The sequence below is a fragment of the Arvicola amphibius genome, chromosome 10, assembly GCF_903992535.2.
Source record: "Arvicola amphibius chromosome 10, mArvAmp1.2, whole genome shotgun sequence".
Lineage (NCBI taxonomy): Eukaryota > Metazoa > Chordata > Mammalia > Rodentia > Cricetidae > Arvicola > Arvicola amphibius.
In genome coordinates, this window is record NC_052056.1 from 30348543 (window position 1) to 30363794 (window position 15252).

Sequence of the window (15252 nt, forward strand, 5' to 3'; positions counted from 1 at the left end):
GCCGCTCATGCCCATGACTGCTGTCTAATGGAGGGAGAGCACACGTCTTTGCTGCACGCAGAAGATTCAGATTTTCCACTTTCCTTAGGCCTCGAGACAAATTATGTTTTGCCCACAGTTCAGAGAAGATAAGAGCAAAATCACTAAATTGTCTGCTTTCTCGTTCCATCCAATTTGATGATAAAGAAAGAAAGAAGCAAAGAGTTGGCCCTCTTAACCTCACCTTAACTAGGAAAATCCAATGAAAGAAGCTCATTGAGTTCAAGTGTGGCACCATCCTAACAGGCTGCAGTGTAAGTCAGTATGTTCCAAGACAGGATGAGACAACAGCCAGTGAATCTCCCACCTGCGTGCTGTGAGAGCTTGGGTCTCAAAACTCAGGCGGACTCAAGCCAAAATGAATTTGACAGATTCATTCTACTCGGTGGTCCACATATTTGTGCAGATAACAAATAAAATCATTTTTTAGCAAAGTCCAGACAAAAAGAAACAGAATTTAATGACGCCACTGTCTGGATTATATATAAATTATATATCAGCAAGTGGAAGCTACTGTAAGTCTAGACTCCATAGGGGGTGGGGGGATGGGAAGACGGTGTTAAAGAAAGCCAAGATGAAGAAATGGTGGAGTATGTAGAGCCAAGCGATGAGATAATGCAAACACAGAAGAAGGAGAAACTAATGCATATGATACAGCCAAGGGAAATGTTAGGAAAGGAGTTGTGAGGACTCCGCTGAACCACTTGTTGTGTCGTTAGTGTGTAAAGTATTCACACCCACGACGCACACAATCAAAAACAGAAAGTAGCACGTTTCTCAACATTCTGTTTTGTGTGGGTTGAGAGAGATGAGAAAATTATCAAACACAAACATCTGTACCATACTCAGTTCCTATATAACCCACGGCTGGGAGCAACTGAAAGGAACAAGAGACAGTCTCTTTGATTTGCCAGTCACCGCTACCTTCATAGTCGTAATCTTGGCTTAATCTTCTCTTAAGGCTAATAATCCCAACTTCACTTTTTTTTTTTAATGTGTGGCCCATGTGAGTTTCATTTCGCAAACTTTCAATTTTTAACTCAGTTTCTGCAATTGAAGTATAAAATTAAATTCATTGCCACTCTGATTTTTCTGCAATTATTCAAAACTAATTGCACTTAAAAGAAAATTAAAATCTTGCAACATGCTTCAATTAAATCATTACATATAGAATACATTACTTGTCAGTTTACAAGGGAGAGGAACAGTCAGTGCTTTGTCACGTGCCTTCCTCCTTTCCTGAAGCTACTTATTTGAATTCACTACAGGGAATAAATTCATTCAAAGTATGACTTTCAAAACTGCCATGAATGAACGGTTAGAAATTAGGAAAGATAGTCACTAATATCTACAGGTACCATGGCAAAATGCATTGTTTTTCCTGTATTGAATGAAGGTGTGCATAATGTTTTTTCCTAATTATTAAGATTGGATGGACTATAGAGAGATGACTTTTTGTTCATTAACCTAAACTATCTTGTTAGTCAACCTCCAAGAAATCTTTGGGAAAAATAAAAGTAATAATATATGCTATAATCTGTGGCCCTTTAAAAGAAAGTACCTTTTCAAACTGCACATATATAACTGCAAACAAACGGAGCTATAATGGAATTAAATCTTCACTGAGACTCAATATAAACCCAATGCTGCACTAGTTTGTCTATGATAGCGCCACTACTGAGATAGGCTGAAACCCTTGAGGTACCCCTGGAAGTACAGACACAGAGTATCCCCGACACTTTAAAGAGCTGCACTTCAACACGTTTTGACCAGTGCTTTTCTGAGAGCAAGTTCTTTAAACAGAACCCAACAATTGTTACAATATTTAAAAAACAAAATACATCCCTCAAAAATTTCCCCTCCATGATAAACCAAAGTTTCTGTATTTCTACAAAAATAGAAGAGAAAGCTACAAAACGGTTTTCCTGAAGGAATGGGCATTTCATCTGTTGGCTCATCTTCTGACAAGGTGGCTGGTTCAAACTGAAAAAAGAGAAAACAAAAACTAATGCAGGTTCTGGTAAAGGCGAGTAAAGTGAGACGTTGCACAGCTGACAAAGGCTCAGATGAGGGAAAACAGACAAAATGCTTCTCTTCAATGACCAGGACCCACTCTGTTTTCTCCAGAAACAATTCAAATATAAAGACAATGGCCTTATTCATTCTCTTCTCCATCCATTTTTCCTGTGTCCCATTGCTGGATAGGAAATCTCATTGGCATCTTTTCCCAGTGGCCCTTGGATTCAGGTTGCAGTATGACTTGCTAATACCATGATTCAGTACCAAGCTGATTCTTTGCTCTTGTCCTGATGCTGAAGACCTAAAAATGATGAGAATGGAAAATAATGAAGAACAAGCATACACATGAAGCATTCATAAATGTTCTTGACCTGCAATAAACTGAGTACAGAAAATGAACCCCTGGCAATCATGAGAAATGACTTAAGGACAACCTGTTCTCTAAAAAGGCCTAGGAGTACAATATGTGAAAAGAATGCTGTACTAGAACAATGCTGTTAGTACAATAGAAATTCTTTGCTTTTTTATTTTCTTGGATTAGGAGTGCATTATAATTAGAAATTGTACCTTAACTTCAAGAGGAAATGATAACAGAAGAGAAAACAGACATAAACAACTTGAGGAACATTTGAACAATCCTTCAGTAAAAACTTCCAGCAACCAGTGCAAGTAGACTTATGGACTAATATTTTCAGGTGTTTTAAAATGTATTTCATTCAGTGGGACATCATTAAAGTCACATGTAGCCAGTGGTTTAGTATGACTAAAGCATGGAGTTTAGTAGCATTGCTAAGCTAGTAGTTCCTAGTGTGACTAATACAACCTATAACCTATTTGCTAATTTACTTTTTTCAACATCCTTCCCATCATGAATTCAGAGTGGCTCAAGAAAATCTCAGGGGCATTGCAAGCAAATGAGATTACATTCAGCATAAAACAGATATGTGAAAATGTCAGAATTCTAACTGATAGGTAAAATAGGAAGTTGTTGAAAGAGAACATTTAGAAAAATGTGAATCTGTCTTGGGACTACTACAGTCATTTAATTTCTGATACAGTCAATTAGCAGGGGATTTCCCAGCAAACTCACAGGACATCAAGTTTCATTTTGTATGGATTTTTAATTGCTTTTAAAAATATAATTGATAAACACATACAGATATATATAATGTATGGTATTAAAATATTTTGATGTACATATATGTTGAAACAGTTACTATAATCAGTTATCGTGTCTATCACCTCTTTCAGCTCCCTATATTTTTATATCTGAGGCAAATAATTTGGAAGAGTGAATACTGACTGTAGCTTCTTAGGTCATTCAGAACAAAATACCAAAATGTGAAGTGAGGCCTCCAAAATGTGGGTAGAAAGAAATGACAAAAAAAAATAGCTCTGGCTATTTTTCTGGCCCTTTGTTTAAATATATCAATTTGGACTGAATATTAGAAACAAAAAAAAAACAATGATCCAGGATAGTTTTACATTTTGATTGCTACTATAAACAATATTTCTTGTCCCTCAAACTATCAAAGAATTTTTATCATATAAAGATATCATTATAAACTCTGTCACTGGATGCAGACATTAAGGCATCATTCTTAACATAACGTGACAAAATAAAAGGAACACAAGAAGCACATGAGAATTCCAAGGAACAGTCTACACAGAAGAAAGCACTTGAGTATTGACTGAAGGCAACATGGGTTTCAGAAGAATGGTTTATCATTTGCTAAGATTACTGGCATTTCACTTAATGCACAATTTTTACTCCCGTTACAAAGATGAGGAAGAGGATGATAAAAGAGAAAGAGGGAGGGAGGAAGCAAAAAAATAAAAAGATCAGGAATGTATCACAACCCTCATTTGATTTATTCATTTTCAAATAACGTTGTGGGTAGAAAAATTTGCAAGCTGACATAGTCTCTGTGGGGTGACTTGTATAATCTAAGCCACCTTTACTGACAATTTGCTGACTACAGAAATATTTTTTTCATTATTAATACTTCTCATCTTCTACATGACATAGTATTTCCAGAGCTGAAGACTGCATCAATCTATAGGATGTCAACACTGCATGTCATGAATACTGCTGTAATCATTGAATGATCTAACTTTTTTTTCCTTTTAAAATAAAGGCAATCCCTAGTTTGATGTGCAAAAATATATGACTCCTTCAGATCATGCAAGCATTTTATCATAGCCAAGTATGGAATTACTTAAGATAGACTTAAAATTTTCAACGAGAATAGCAGGAATCATTCTCTCATTATAAATTCATCTCTTCCATGTTTGATTCCATGTCCCTATGCCACTCCAGAGTACAGTTTTTTTTTTTAATCCATCTGCCAATTCATCTATAAACTCCCAGGTATTAAACAACTACTGAATGCTGGGGGGTTAGCTTCTTCTTAGTGAGAAGACATAAATCAAATCTTTGCTTTAATTTTCAGGCATCATTTTCTGTAAATTTCAAAATAAAAATAATTTTGCAAAGAAGAGTGACAAAAGCCCTACTAATTCGTGCACCATAAATGCAGGACCATTTTCTTAGTAAAGACAGTTACAGTGGTGATTCAGGACCCTTAAGAACCAGCCACTTAGTTTTCAGCCAACAAAATGGAGAGAAAATTATTAGTTATGATCCTTGTGTGGTCTACACACAAATCACAATTTTCCAAAAGCTTGTGAGAAGAGGCTGTCCTCTGCTACAAACTTGCTCCTATGTGGACTCTTTTGTTCCTCCAATGCCAATCAAGTCTATATGGAATTAGGTCCTGACACATTCTAAGATATTCACTGGCTGTCAGAAATCACCAGATTTTCCTTTCTTTGTATTAGCAATGCCATGTTGGCTTTATTCTTCAGTCCATACACTATATTTTAGTAGATGAAAAAATAAAAAGCATGAGAACAAGGCTAGCTAACATTCTTAGGATTTGGGTATGCCAAGCTTTGGACTAGGAATTTTACATGAAACTACTCAATCTTCTCAGTCATGCTTCAACAATATGTATTTTACTCAATGAAAAGGCAGCGTTGGGGAGTATAATTTTAAGGTGTGCTACTTGTGTTTATGTTGCATTTGTTTAACTCTGTGAACCCATGTTACTGTGCCTGTATAAAACACATGATGGTCTAATAAAGAGATAAACTGTCAATAGTGAGTCAGGAGAGAGGAATAGGCGGTGCTAGCCAGCGGAGAGGATAAATATGAGGAGAAAGCTTGGAGAAAGATCTGGGAACAAGAAAAAAAAAAGGAGGAAGACTTCAGAAGCCAACTACCTAGCCATCCAGCTACATAGCCAGACATGGAGTAAGAAAGAAAGAAAAGGTATATAGGAACAGAGAAAAATAAAAAACCCAAGGCCTAAGATAAATGCAATAATTTAAGTTAAGAAAAATTGGCATGAAATAAGCCAAGCTAAGGCCAGGCATTCATGACTAAAATTAAGCCTCCATGTGTGATTTATTTGGGAGCTGGGTGGTGCCCCTCCCAAAAGTCAAAAGACTAAAGGAGTAAAGAGTAAAACGTCACACAACAATGCAGAAACTCAGGGAAGTGATGGCTGCAGCAGGTTTGTAAAGAGGTCTTCTCATGTATCAGGGACTGTTTGTAGTCTTAATAACAGGATATATGTGCACCTCATGTGAACGGTATTGGTTACGAGCAATGGCAATAGGACACTAGCCATAGTCTACCTAACCCCTAAGTAAACAGCATCTCACAAAATCAGAACACAAAAATGCTAAACAGTTCTTACATACCCCTTTGAACTCTTTAAATCCACATATGCCCCAAGTCTTCTGAACTGACATTAAGACTAAGATGAGGCTCTTTTAAACAACTACATTAACTTGACATTTGCCTCTAAGACTTAAGAATTACATTGTAGTCCGTCATGCTTCAGACCATTTTGGTGTAATAGGCTATATGACATCAACTAATGGACTCTTCTGTGTTTATTTGTGGTGTAATTGTTCCAGACCCATCCACTTCCCTGGTGGGAACTTTTCAAAAATAGAAAACTTGTGACTTATGGCTTTTCACTTGTTTACTACAAATCAGAAGTAAACCTGGAAACAAAAATATTACATTACTGACATCTGAGTTTGATTGTGAGATGTACTTAGGAAAAGAGCCTGAAAGAAACTAAAAACCCAGAAACACATTTTCTCACTTCAGTTCCAACACCAACACCACCTGATCACCACAGAAAAGAAGAAAATATCCATACCCAAGCAAACAAATGGAGCAATTAAGAACTCGAGAGAAAAATGGTCATGGTAGAGCATCGCAGTTTGCTTTTATTTCAACGTCTGTGAGTCTAGCAGTCTGTCTGTTCAGGATCTTAAAACAAATGCTACAAACTGAGCAGCTGATTGACAGCAGAGGTTCACCAACAGCATTCTAGAGAATCAGATCTAAGTCCAAGACACGAGAAGAGTATGTGCCAGATAAAAGCTTAATTTCTGGGTCCTAGAGGTTCCATCTCACTGTATCCTAATGTGGACGTGTGTGCACGCGTGCACGCACATGCATGTGCATATGCATGTGTGTGTGTGTGTGTGTGTGTGTGTGTGTGTGTTCTCAAGTCCTTCAGGAGAGAATAGATCCCATTCCTACAGACTCAGCCTCTGTCACTTACTCTATTTTCCAAAGGCCCCACCTGATACCAATGCTGTAAGAATTATGATTTCAACACAAACTTTGGACAGGACACCAACATCCAGGTACCAGCACTAGCTGAATCTTACAAGGAGGTTACTGGGACCAACATCCCCACACCTGGGAAAAATAATTCCTACTCTAGGTTTCACGATGTCACAGTTCCACAGGTTGGTGTCTGGCAACTACGGATATAAGAATCAGAGCAGCAACTCTGTGTGTGTGTGTCTGTGTGTGTGTGTCTGTGTGTGTGTGTCTGTGTGTGTGTGTGTGTGTGTGTATGAATGTATATATGTAATCATTAGAAGTCTAAAGTCTTTCTCGCCCCAACTTCTTTTCAACTCCAAGGTATTTTGCGAAAATATGCCGAGGCTTCCAAAACTCCCATGAAGGACACAGGAGTTAGCTCAGAGGGGATTCTATTATATCTACTGGAACTTCTGCACCCGCCAGTGGAAGAAATGGATTGACATCTTGTAGGGATCACCAGTACAAAGATGAGCTTGCTGCCAAGTTGCATAAACAATAAAGCATGCATAAAGGAAAGGGGGAGGAGGGGAAGGTTTGAAATTGGGCAGAAGAGAAATGATATGGCAACAATAAAGGCAGATTGCAAATGACTAAGTAGATGTGTGCATAACTTTCTGGAACTAAGAGCTAAGACCCATGTAGGGGATGAAGGAATAACTTGAAAAATTTCAGCTATAAACAAACTTTAAGTTGGTGAGATGGCAAGATCCCTGGATAATTAAAGAATAGCTAGGCTATCCAGCACAGAGTGTGGAGGTAGGCACAAATTTCCAGCCCTAGCGGAGGAACTGATAGCTGCCCAAAGATGGTTAACTTCCTTTAATGGTGTGTCTTCCGGTGGTTGGTTCTGACACACTGCACACGATGACCATACAGCTCAGAGTGTGACAGTGGAATGAATAGGAGCTGGGACAAGTTTTAAAAATGACAACACCAAGTTGGGTGGGTACTAAATGGGGTCTGAATCTTGAAGGAGATGGAAGAGGAAAATGAATATGGTCAAAATACAATGCAGGAAAATAACCAAGAGTTAAAAAATACTTAAAAGAATGTCTGGACTAAATAGGGTCTCCTTTTCCTACTGCTAGGAAGAAGTCATAATAAAACGAAGTGAAAAGTGCTGCAGATCTGGGTTGGGGGACTCTCTGACTGCCCGTCATACACACTAGATGGACATAGCCCACTTCTAAGGAAGCATGGACATTTGAAAATGCCCTTAACCACACCTCTTTAAATAAAATGCTTCCATGTTTTTGTCGTTGTTTTTGCTAGAAATCAAAGAAATAACTATACAATGGAAAACATACAGTTGAAAAGAGGAGAGAAATTAGATATAAAACCCAAGAATGGGGGTAAAACATATTATGACTTTAAAAAGAAAGAAAAAGTTTAAGTATAAACTGTTCATTTCACAGACATTAAGAGTTTACATACAAGTCATTTACATAATAATACTTGCTATTAGAGTAACAAGCTGGCAACTAATCCTGTATTTAAAAATAAAATAAACAGCCAGCTCTGCTATGCTAAACGTAAATAATACTTATTACAAGCTTAAACACATACAAACATTGTGTTGGATGCTGTGCCAAATACCCAACTTTCACCCAGTTGACAGAATGACAAATGACCACAGAGACATTCCAGAGACAGTCCTATGCATTTCTATGACTTTATAAAATTAACACTGTAAATGATAATGCAACTGCATCTGTTTGCCTGGGGCTGGGGGTAATCGGGTTAAATATAAGTTAAGACATTCAAAATAAGATCTCTGTGAACATAGCACCTTGCTATTAACCTTGAGGAGTGATGGAGAATACAAGCGGGAGCTACCCATCTGGGGAACTGTAATGTGATGTCAGGTGGATAGCCAAACAGAGCAAGTCTAATCATCGTATTTCTTTTAGAGCTTCTAAAACAAATCGTGTTAATCTCCAACCATCTCAGAATTCTTATTTTAGAATCATGATCAAAGGGATTTAAAGAGTAAAACGTCTAAGTCATAGTTTCTTCCACCGATGTGCTCAAATACACTGAAGGTGTATTTAAGATCTGTGAGATAGTCTTTGCCAATCACCAGTCTTTGCACTGTGGTGCAGATTACTGCGGCAGCAGCACTATCTTGGGAAACTGCACAAATACCTTTATTCCTTTGGGAGGCCTCATAGTAATTATTTGTCAGTGTCACAATCCTCTGTAGACATACATCACTTGCCTACACATTGAGATATACATACACATGCACATGCATACACATAAGCAGGACTATGTTTGCTATCTGCATGGATTCTTTAGGAGTGGCAAACTTCTTGAAAACGTATTTGTTTTATTGCTGAAGCCACATATATAGACAGTAATAGTTGCATATTTAATTGCGGTGCCTAAATGTGTTCAAGATGATTATAGCACACATTTTTAAAATATTTAATCTATTATTACAGTAATTATGATAGCTCCAACAAGTCTAATTGTATTTGCCTTATTTCGCTATTCATGAATATGGACACCATGTGATTATGACTTTCTCACCCTTTTTTTCTTAATCAAATTTTGTGCTTTTCAAAGATTAAAGTTCTCCTTGATTTCTAAGTACTTTTTGTGCATTAGATATGAGTACTTTTTCTCATGTGTTATGTCTTTTTATCTATTTGATGATTTAACTTCATACTTAAGTACATAAATGATTGACAGTGTTTTAAGCTGTAAAAAAGTAAGACTCATTCTTGAACCAGTTATGTTACATTTATTTCTTAAGACATTTCAACAACATTTATCAATTCACAATTACAATTTTTGCGCATGAACAACGAATGATACCTCAGTATGTACATAAAGGACTTACTGGCAAAAGGAGACTTTACTACTTTTAGAGACATTTTCTGGAAACACACAAACTGCTTAAACTCTCCACAGAAACAGTACTGTTCAGGAACAATGAGGTGAACACTGCCCGAACTTGTCAAATTGCCTTTAAGTTCAGATTCAAAAGAAGAGTAGAAATCTAAAACCCACCACACTCGAAACTGCACTCAGACAATAATTTACTATGTTATGGTAGGAAGGGCAACACCTGCACACCTGAGGCAAACGCTGTGGATGACAAGCCATTTACTGCCAGGTGTTTCCCATTGCTCTTGTTTTCCCAGGCTCAGACAACAAACCAAAGTAGTCAATCTACCCTCTTAGAGCCTTCCTTTCTCCCAAACCACAAGCTCTGCTGTAGAGGGGCCTCCAGTCTTTGCCTTTGGCATCTGTTCCAGAGTCCACCTGGATGGAAATCTGGCAGAAACCATTGCAAATGTGAGACAATCTCTAAAAAACTGAACTTGTGACAAATGTAAGTTATACCATGCTAGGTAATTTCCTTTTTCTAATAAGGGGTATACACCTGTTTCAAGCTTGACTATCAGTGTGACTGAGCACCTCCTGTGTGATAAGATCTTGGGATTTGAAGCATGATATGCAATATAGACACTGTTTACCAATTCAGGAAACTCATTTCAAAAGCAGATATGAAGGCATCTTAACATAGGGATGAATATTAACAAAAGAAGAAAGCATGAGTGAAATACATTCTTCTGCAAATTCTCTCCAAACTACAGACTTTCTCCCAGATCTGAGCAAAGCAAGACCAAAGGGGGAAAACATTTGGATCACTTATTGTAACAAAAACCACACATTATAATGCTCTCAAGAGATTCTAACTATCCAGACATCTGTTGGATAACACATGCACATGCAGCCAAATATGCATCTTTAAAGGGATCTCTAGGTTATGCCATGACAGCTTTACGATTCAAAAAATAGATCATCCAACCAGAAAAAGGGCTAATCTGAGGCCATTGCTCTAGGACCCACTCCTCCAAAGAGAACACTTGTATCTGGGAATAGGAATTGTTAAAAGAGTCAAAAATTTAAAAATGACCTTAAAACTGCTTAAATACACGTATGTTTTAATATGAATTTGGTTTAAGTCATCAGTCTCTCCACTGACAAAAAATGTACTGGAAGAGACTCAGCAATGGAATGCACTGAATGTATGAGTTCCTGTTGGGCCATTAGTGGAGTTTTTTTGCTGCTTTGTGACCAGGATGCAAACTTGCTCTCTGGCATGTTCCAGAAGAGTCTCTTCAATCCTAGTAAATGTAAATAGGGCTTCAGTAATGCTGAAGATGGTAGGTGCCACTTGATACGGCACAAGCAAAGTCAGCATGAAATAAGCTTTAGAACGCATGCCTGTGGTTTCAAAAAAAAATGAGCTCGAATCTCCCACATATCAGGTTGTTTTCCACAAGAAAAAATATGACCCATTTTGCCTCTCATCAGCCCTTTGCAAGACTTTTTTTTTCAGCATGTCATCTTTTCACCAAGGAATTCAGAACATATTGGCCACAGACAACTGTTTGTGAAACTTTATATTGTTGATAAATAGAACAAGAGGAGGAAAGTACGGCCGCCTGAAAGGGAGTAAAGATAGCTGTAAATTCCTCAGGCCACAGAGAGTTCCTTTCCAAAATCTTTGTAGCCTACTTGAAAGCTGATGAAAATTGCCAAAGAATGAATTCTGAAACACATTTCTTCATCTGAGCTATTCCTTTAGATGTTTTCCAACGTGAGCTTTTCAAACAGCAGACCGATAGTGAAAGGATTATTTGCTGATACCCCAAATCCCTGACTCATGAAACACATTTCAGGGCATGCTTATTTTCCAATGAAACTCATGCAAGAATTATCTGGTTTGGTTTTGTTTTTTGCTTGTTTGTTTGTTTTGTTTTGAGTTTTTGGTATATTTGGTTGTTTGCTTGCTTGCTTGCTTGGTTTGGTTTGGTTTTTGTCTTTATTTTATTTTACCTACATAGCTTTCTTTTGGTGAAGGAATAATTTCTCCTTAGAAACCATAAGGATTTGAAATTTTTCCAAACTCCAAGCCACAGCTAGGTAAAACAACAGCTTACAGAAAAAGAGTTTCTAAACATACAGAATTAGATATGCTAATTTCATTATTGATTTGTACCTGTTGCTTGCCTGTCAAAACATCACATTGTACTCTATAGATGTGTACAATTATTTAAGCAAGCAAATTTTTTTATAATAAAAAGGTCAAAAGATGATGGTACTAATTTTGCTTGTAGTTTTGAGAAGCTATATTTCAGAAGCAAGAGATGCTGTGTAATTTATATAGCAATCCTTAAGGTGAATGAGTTTTGAAACTCAATTACAAAATTAATGTTAAGATGGAAAATGGATCAGTGAACATGAATTTAACATTTTCAAGGAACACTATTTACATGTATGTGTATATACACACACAAACACACACACATTATATACATATACATATATATATACATATATATATGTGTGTATATATATATATATATATATATATATATATATATATATAGTTGGCTTTTATGAGGTTGGAGTTGTCCAGGAATGTCTCTCACACTGGAGAAGTTGAGAGCCCAGCAGTTGCTCAGTCTACGAGTCTGGGTATCTCAACACTTCCAATCTGACAGAACGCGGTTAACCAGTGGGATTGTTTTGAGTCTAATTCATAGCCCAACTTTATTGCTAGAGATACAGTTTTTGAGATCTGTGAATGAATAGAATAAATATCGTTGCTGTACATAAGCCCATAGTGATGAGACCAATGTGTTCCCTCCTTCACGTTCTATATGTAGAGTAAGAATCCTAAAAGAAGAAAGCTATATATTAAAAATCTCTCAAGATGTACATGTTGATAACATCTCACATTCTTACGTTTTGTTTCTCTTTTCTTTGTTCCATCATTTTCATTTTCTGCCCAACTAATATGAAAAAAATCACTAATTCCTAAATGCTATTCTTGAGGAATTTGACTAACAACATCACAGCTAATTTTCTGGAGTATAAACAGATTTAGCTAGATAGTCACAATGTGATAGAAGTATTCCAAACCTTCATCAGTTTCTCAAGACAATTCACACATTCAGTGTGATTTTTTCCAGTTTGAAGTGTTCCATCTTTATTATGTCTTTATTACATGAAAGAGTTTATTTCATATCACAGTCACCATCTGGAAACACAACCATGTTCCCTGAGTCACTGAGTTCCATAATCAGGTCAGGTCAGAAAAAGGAAGCAGTAAAACAAAACTATCTAATACTCAAAAGTGTGAATAATATTACTTCCATTGAAAAATCATATAGTCTTAGGTTTGCCTTTACTCATATCGCTATGCTGAGATTGAATATTTAAAAATTGCTTCTGTATTTTTGATACAAATGCTGAAGACAATTTTATAATTTCTTACGAATCATTTATAAAAATTACCATAACTATAAAAAAAGTGTCAATAAATCCCTCATCACTCACAATCCAGATGATTATTATGTGTTTTGCAGGATGAGGTGGAATGGAGTGATTGTTTTGAATGAAACATCTACAATATTTGTCTCTTTGATGCTTCCTATGCTCGAGGGTGAAGATATCACAGTGCCTCTGTTTTTCCGTTGCGTTATAGGGCTGTTACTCATGTAGTTCTTTGACAACTCCTCTCCAAATTTGCAATACTCCTCCTTTATTGTAAAGTCTTAATTTGAAGCATTGCAATTTCAACATATATTCAAGTGTCTTAGATGAGTAATGCTTGGTTATCATTAATCCTTTCTGTAAATGTGAACATTTTTTAAGAAGTTACTAGATATAATTAGTCAATTTATAACCGAATTACAGTTACTGTTTTGCTTGGCTCGGATTATGATGTGGGAGAGTCTTCTGTTTGAGTTGATTTCATTGGCTAATAAAGAAACTGCCTGGCCCATTTGATAGACCGCCCCTAAGGTGGGTGGAGTAGACAGAACAGGAAGAGGAAGTGAGGTAGAAGGATCAGTAAGATGCCACGCCTCTCCTAAGTTAGTCAGACCACCGTGCCTCTCCTGAGAGAGATGCCAGACGCGATGGAGCTCCAGCCCAAGATGGACGTACGCTAGAATCTACCTGGTAAGGCACCACTTTGTGGTGCTATACAGATTATTAGATATGGGTTAGTCAAGATGTGAGTAAGAGGCTGGAAGTAATGGGCCAGGCAGTATTTAAAAGAATACAATTTGTGTGTTGTTATTTCGGGGCATAAGCTAGCTGGCAGCCGGGAGGGAGCCTGGCGGGATGAAAAGCAGACCTGCCCGCCGAGCTCAACACTACAGAATGGCGCCCAGACGTGGATAACTGAATCCACAGAAAGCCTGAGAAAGCTTGGGAAAGACTAGAGTAAAGCATGTTTTCTTGATAACAGCAATTTCTCGGGTCTGGCTCTGCTTGCAAGAGGCTAGCAAGTGCTCTCATCTAAGAGAAGCTTCCTGACTCAGCTTTAGCTGCAAAACCCTGCAGCTCATTAAGAGGTCCTGCCACAAAACACTTAAACGGTGTTGATGAAAAGCTGAACGCATGCTTTTCGGTTTTCAGCTGTAGCAGGAAAAAAGCTGTGTCGTTTTAAAATGCCAGCTTTCTGGGCCGTCCTGCCAGGGCAAACTGTAACTCTTTCAAGCAGGCGGTCCTGACTATGGAGCTTTTGAGTGTTGTGTTTAACACTGTTGCAGCTTGCTTGCTGGCAGGGACTTTGAACCACCACAGAGTTGTGGTGAAAAACATGGCTACAGCTGGTACCTCTGCCATGAGGCTGGAAAGCTAAGGAATGGGCTGGATCTAGCCGGCAAAGTCACGGCTTTAGTCCTAACGATATTGTTTGGTAAATTAAAGACTCATGTCGTCAGAAAAAGAGAGATATACAGTAAAAAAGAAAGATTCAAAGTCGAAGAAAATGTCTAAATGGTTTATGATGTGTTAAAAATATATGCAGGCTAAAGGTTAAAGTTCTTTAAAAAAAGGAAGTAGTTTGTTGTGGTGGTACACACCTTTAATCCCAACACTTGGGAGGCAGAGGTAGATTGACCTCTGTGACTTCAAGGTGTGGCAGCACACACCTTTAATCCCAATGCCTGGGAGGCAGAGACAGACAGATCTCTGTGAGTTCAAGGTGTTGCAGCACACACCTTTAATCCCAGCACTGGGGAGGCAGAGGCGGACGGATCTCTGAGAGTTCAAGGACAACCTGGTCTACAGAGTTATTCCAGGACAAAAATATAGAGAGAACCTGTCTCAAAAAGTAAAAGTAAAAAATAAACAAAATAGAGGTTAAAATAAAGCCGCACAAAGATGGAAAATACACAGAGAATCTTGATACTATATACTATTATGCTCTCTTTGAATTGTTTGAATGCTGAGGAAGGAGCAACAGCTGCTAAAAGATACTTGTTTATAAATGCTGCTGAACTAATCCAAGAAAGATATCTTGAAAATACCTTGACTTCAGAATTTGGATCTAAGGATATGATACTTTGGAAAAGAGATTCTTCTTTTATTTTTACAGAAAATGAGACCATGTGGATTGCTTCTATCCCAATATGGTATGATAGACCACGCCCTCCTGAAAGGTTGCTGTGAACACCTTC

General features: G+C 37.5%; 1 protein-coding gene across 1 annotated transcript in view; it reads right to left on the bottom strand.

Annotated features, from left to right (window-relative positions):
- Positions 1-2242: 2242 nt before the first annotated feature.
- The window catches only part of Vgll3 (vestigial like family member 3), a 44153-nt gene continuing 31143 nt past the window's right edge, over positions 2243-15252 (bottom strand). Inside the window, exon 4 of the mRNA XM_038346729.1 lies at positions 2243-2359. Coding sequence (XP_038202657.1) covers positions 2316-2359 — 44 coding nt within the window. The 3' untranslated portion in view covers positions 2243-2315. The remainder of the gene's footprint in view (positions 2360-15252) is intronic.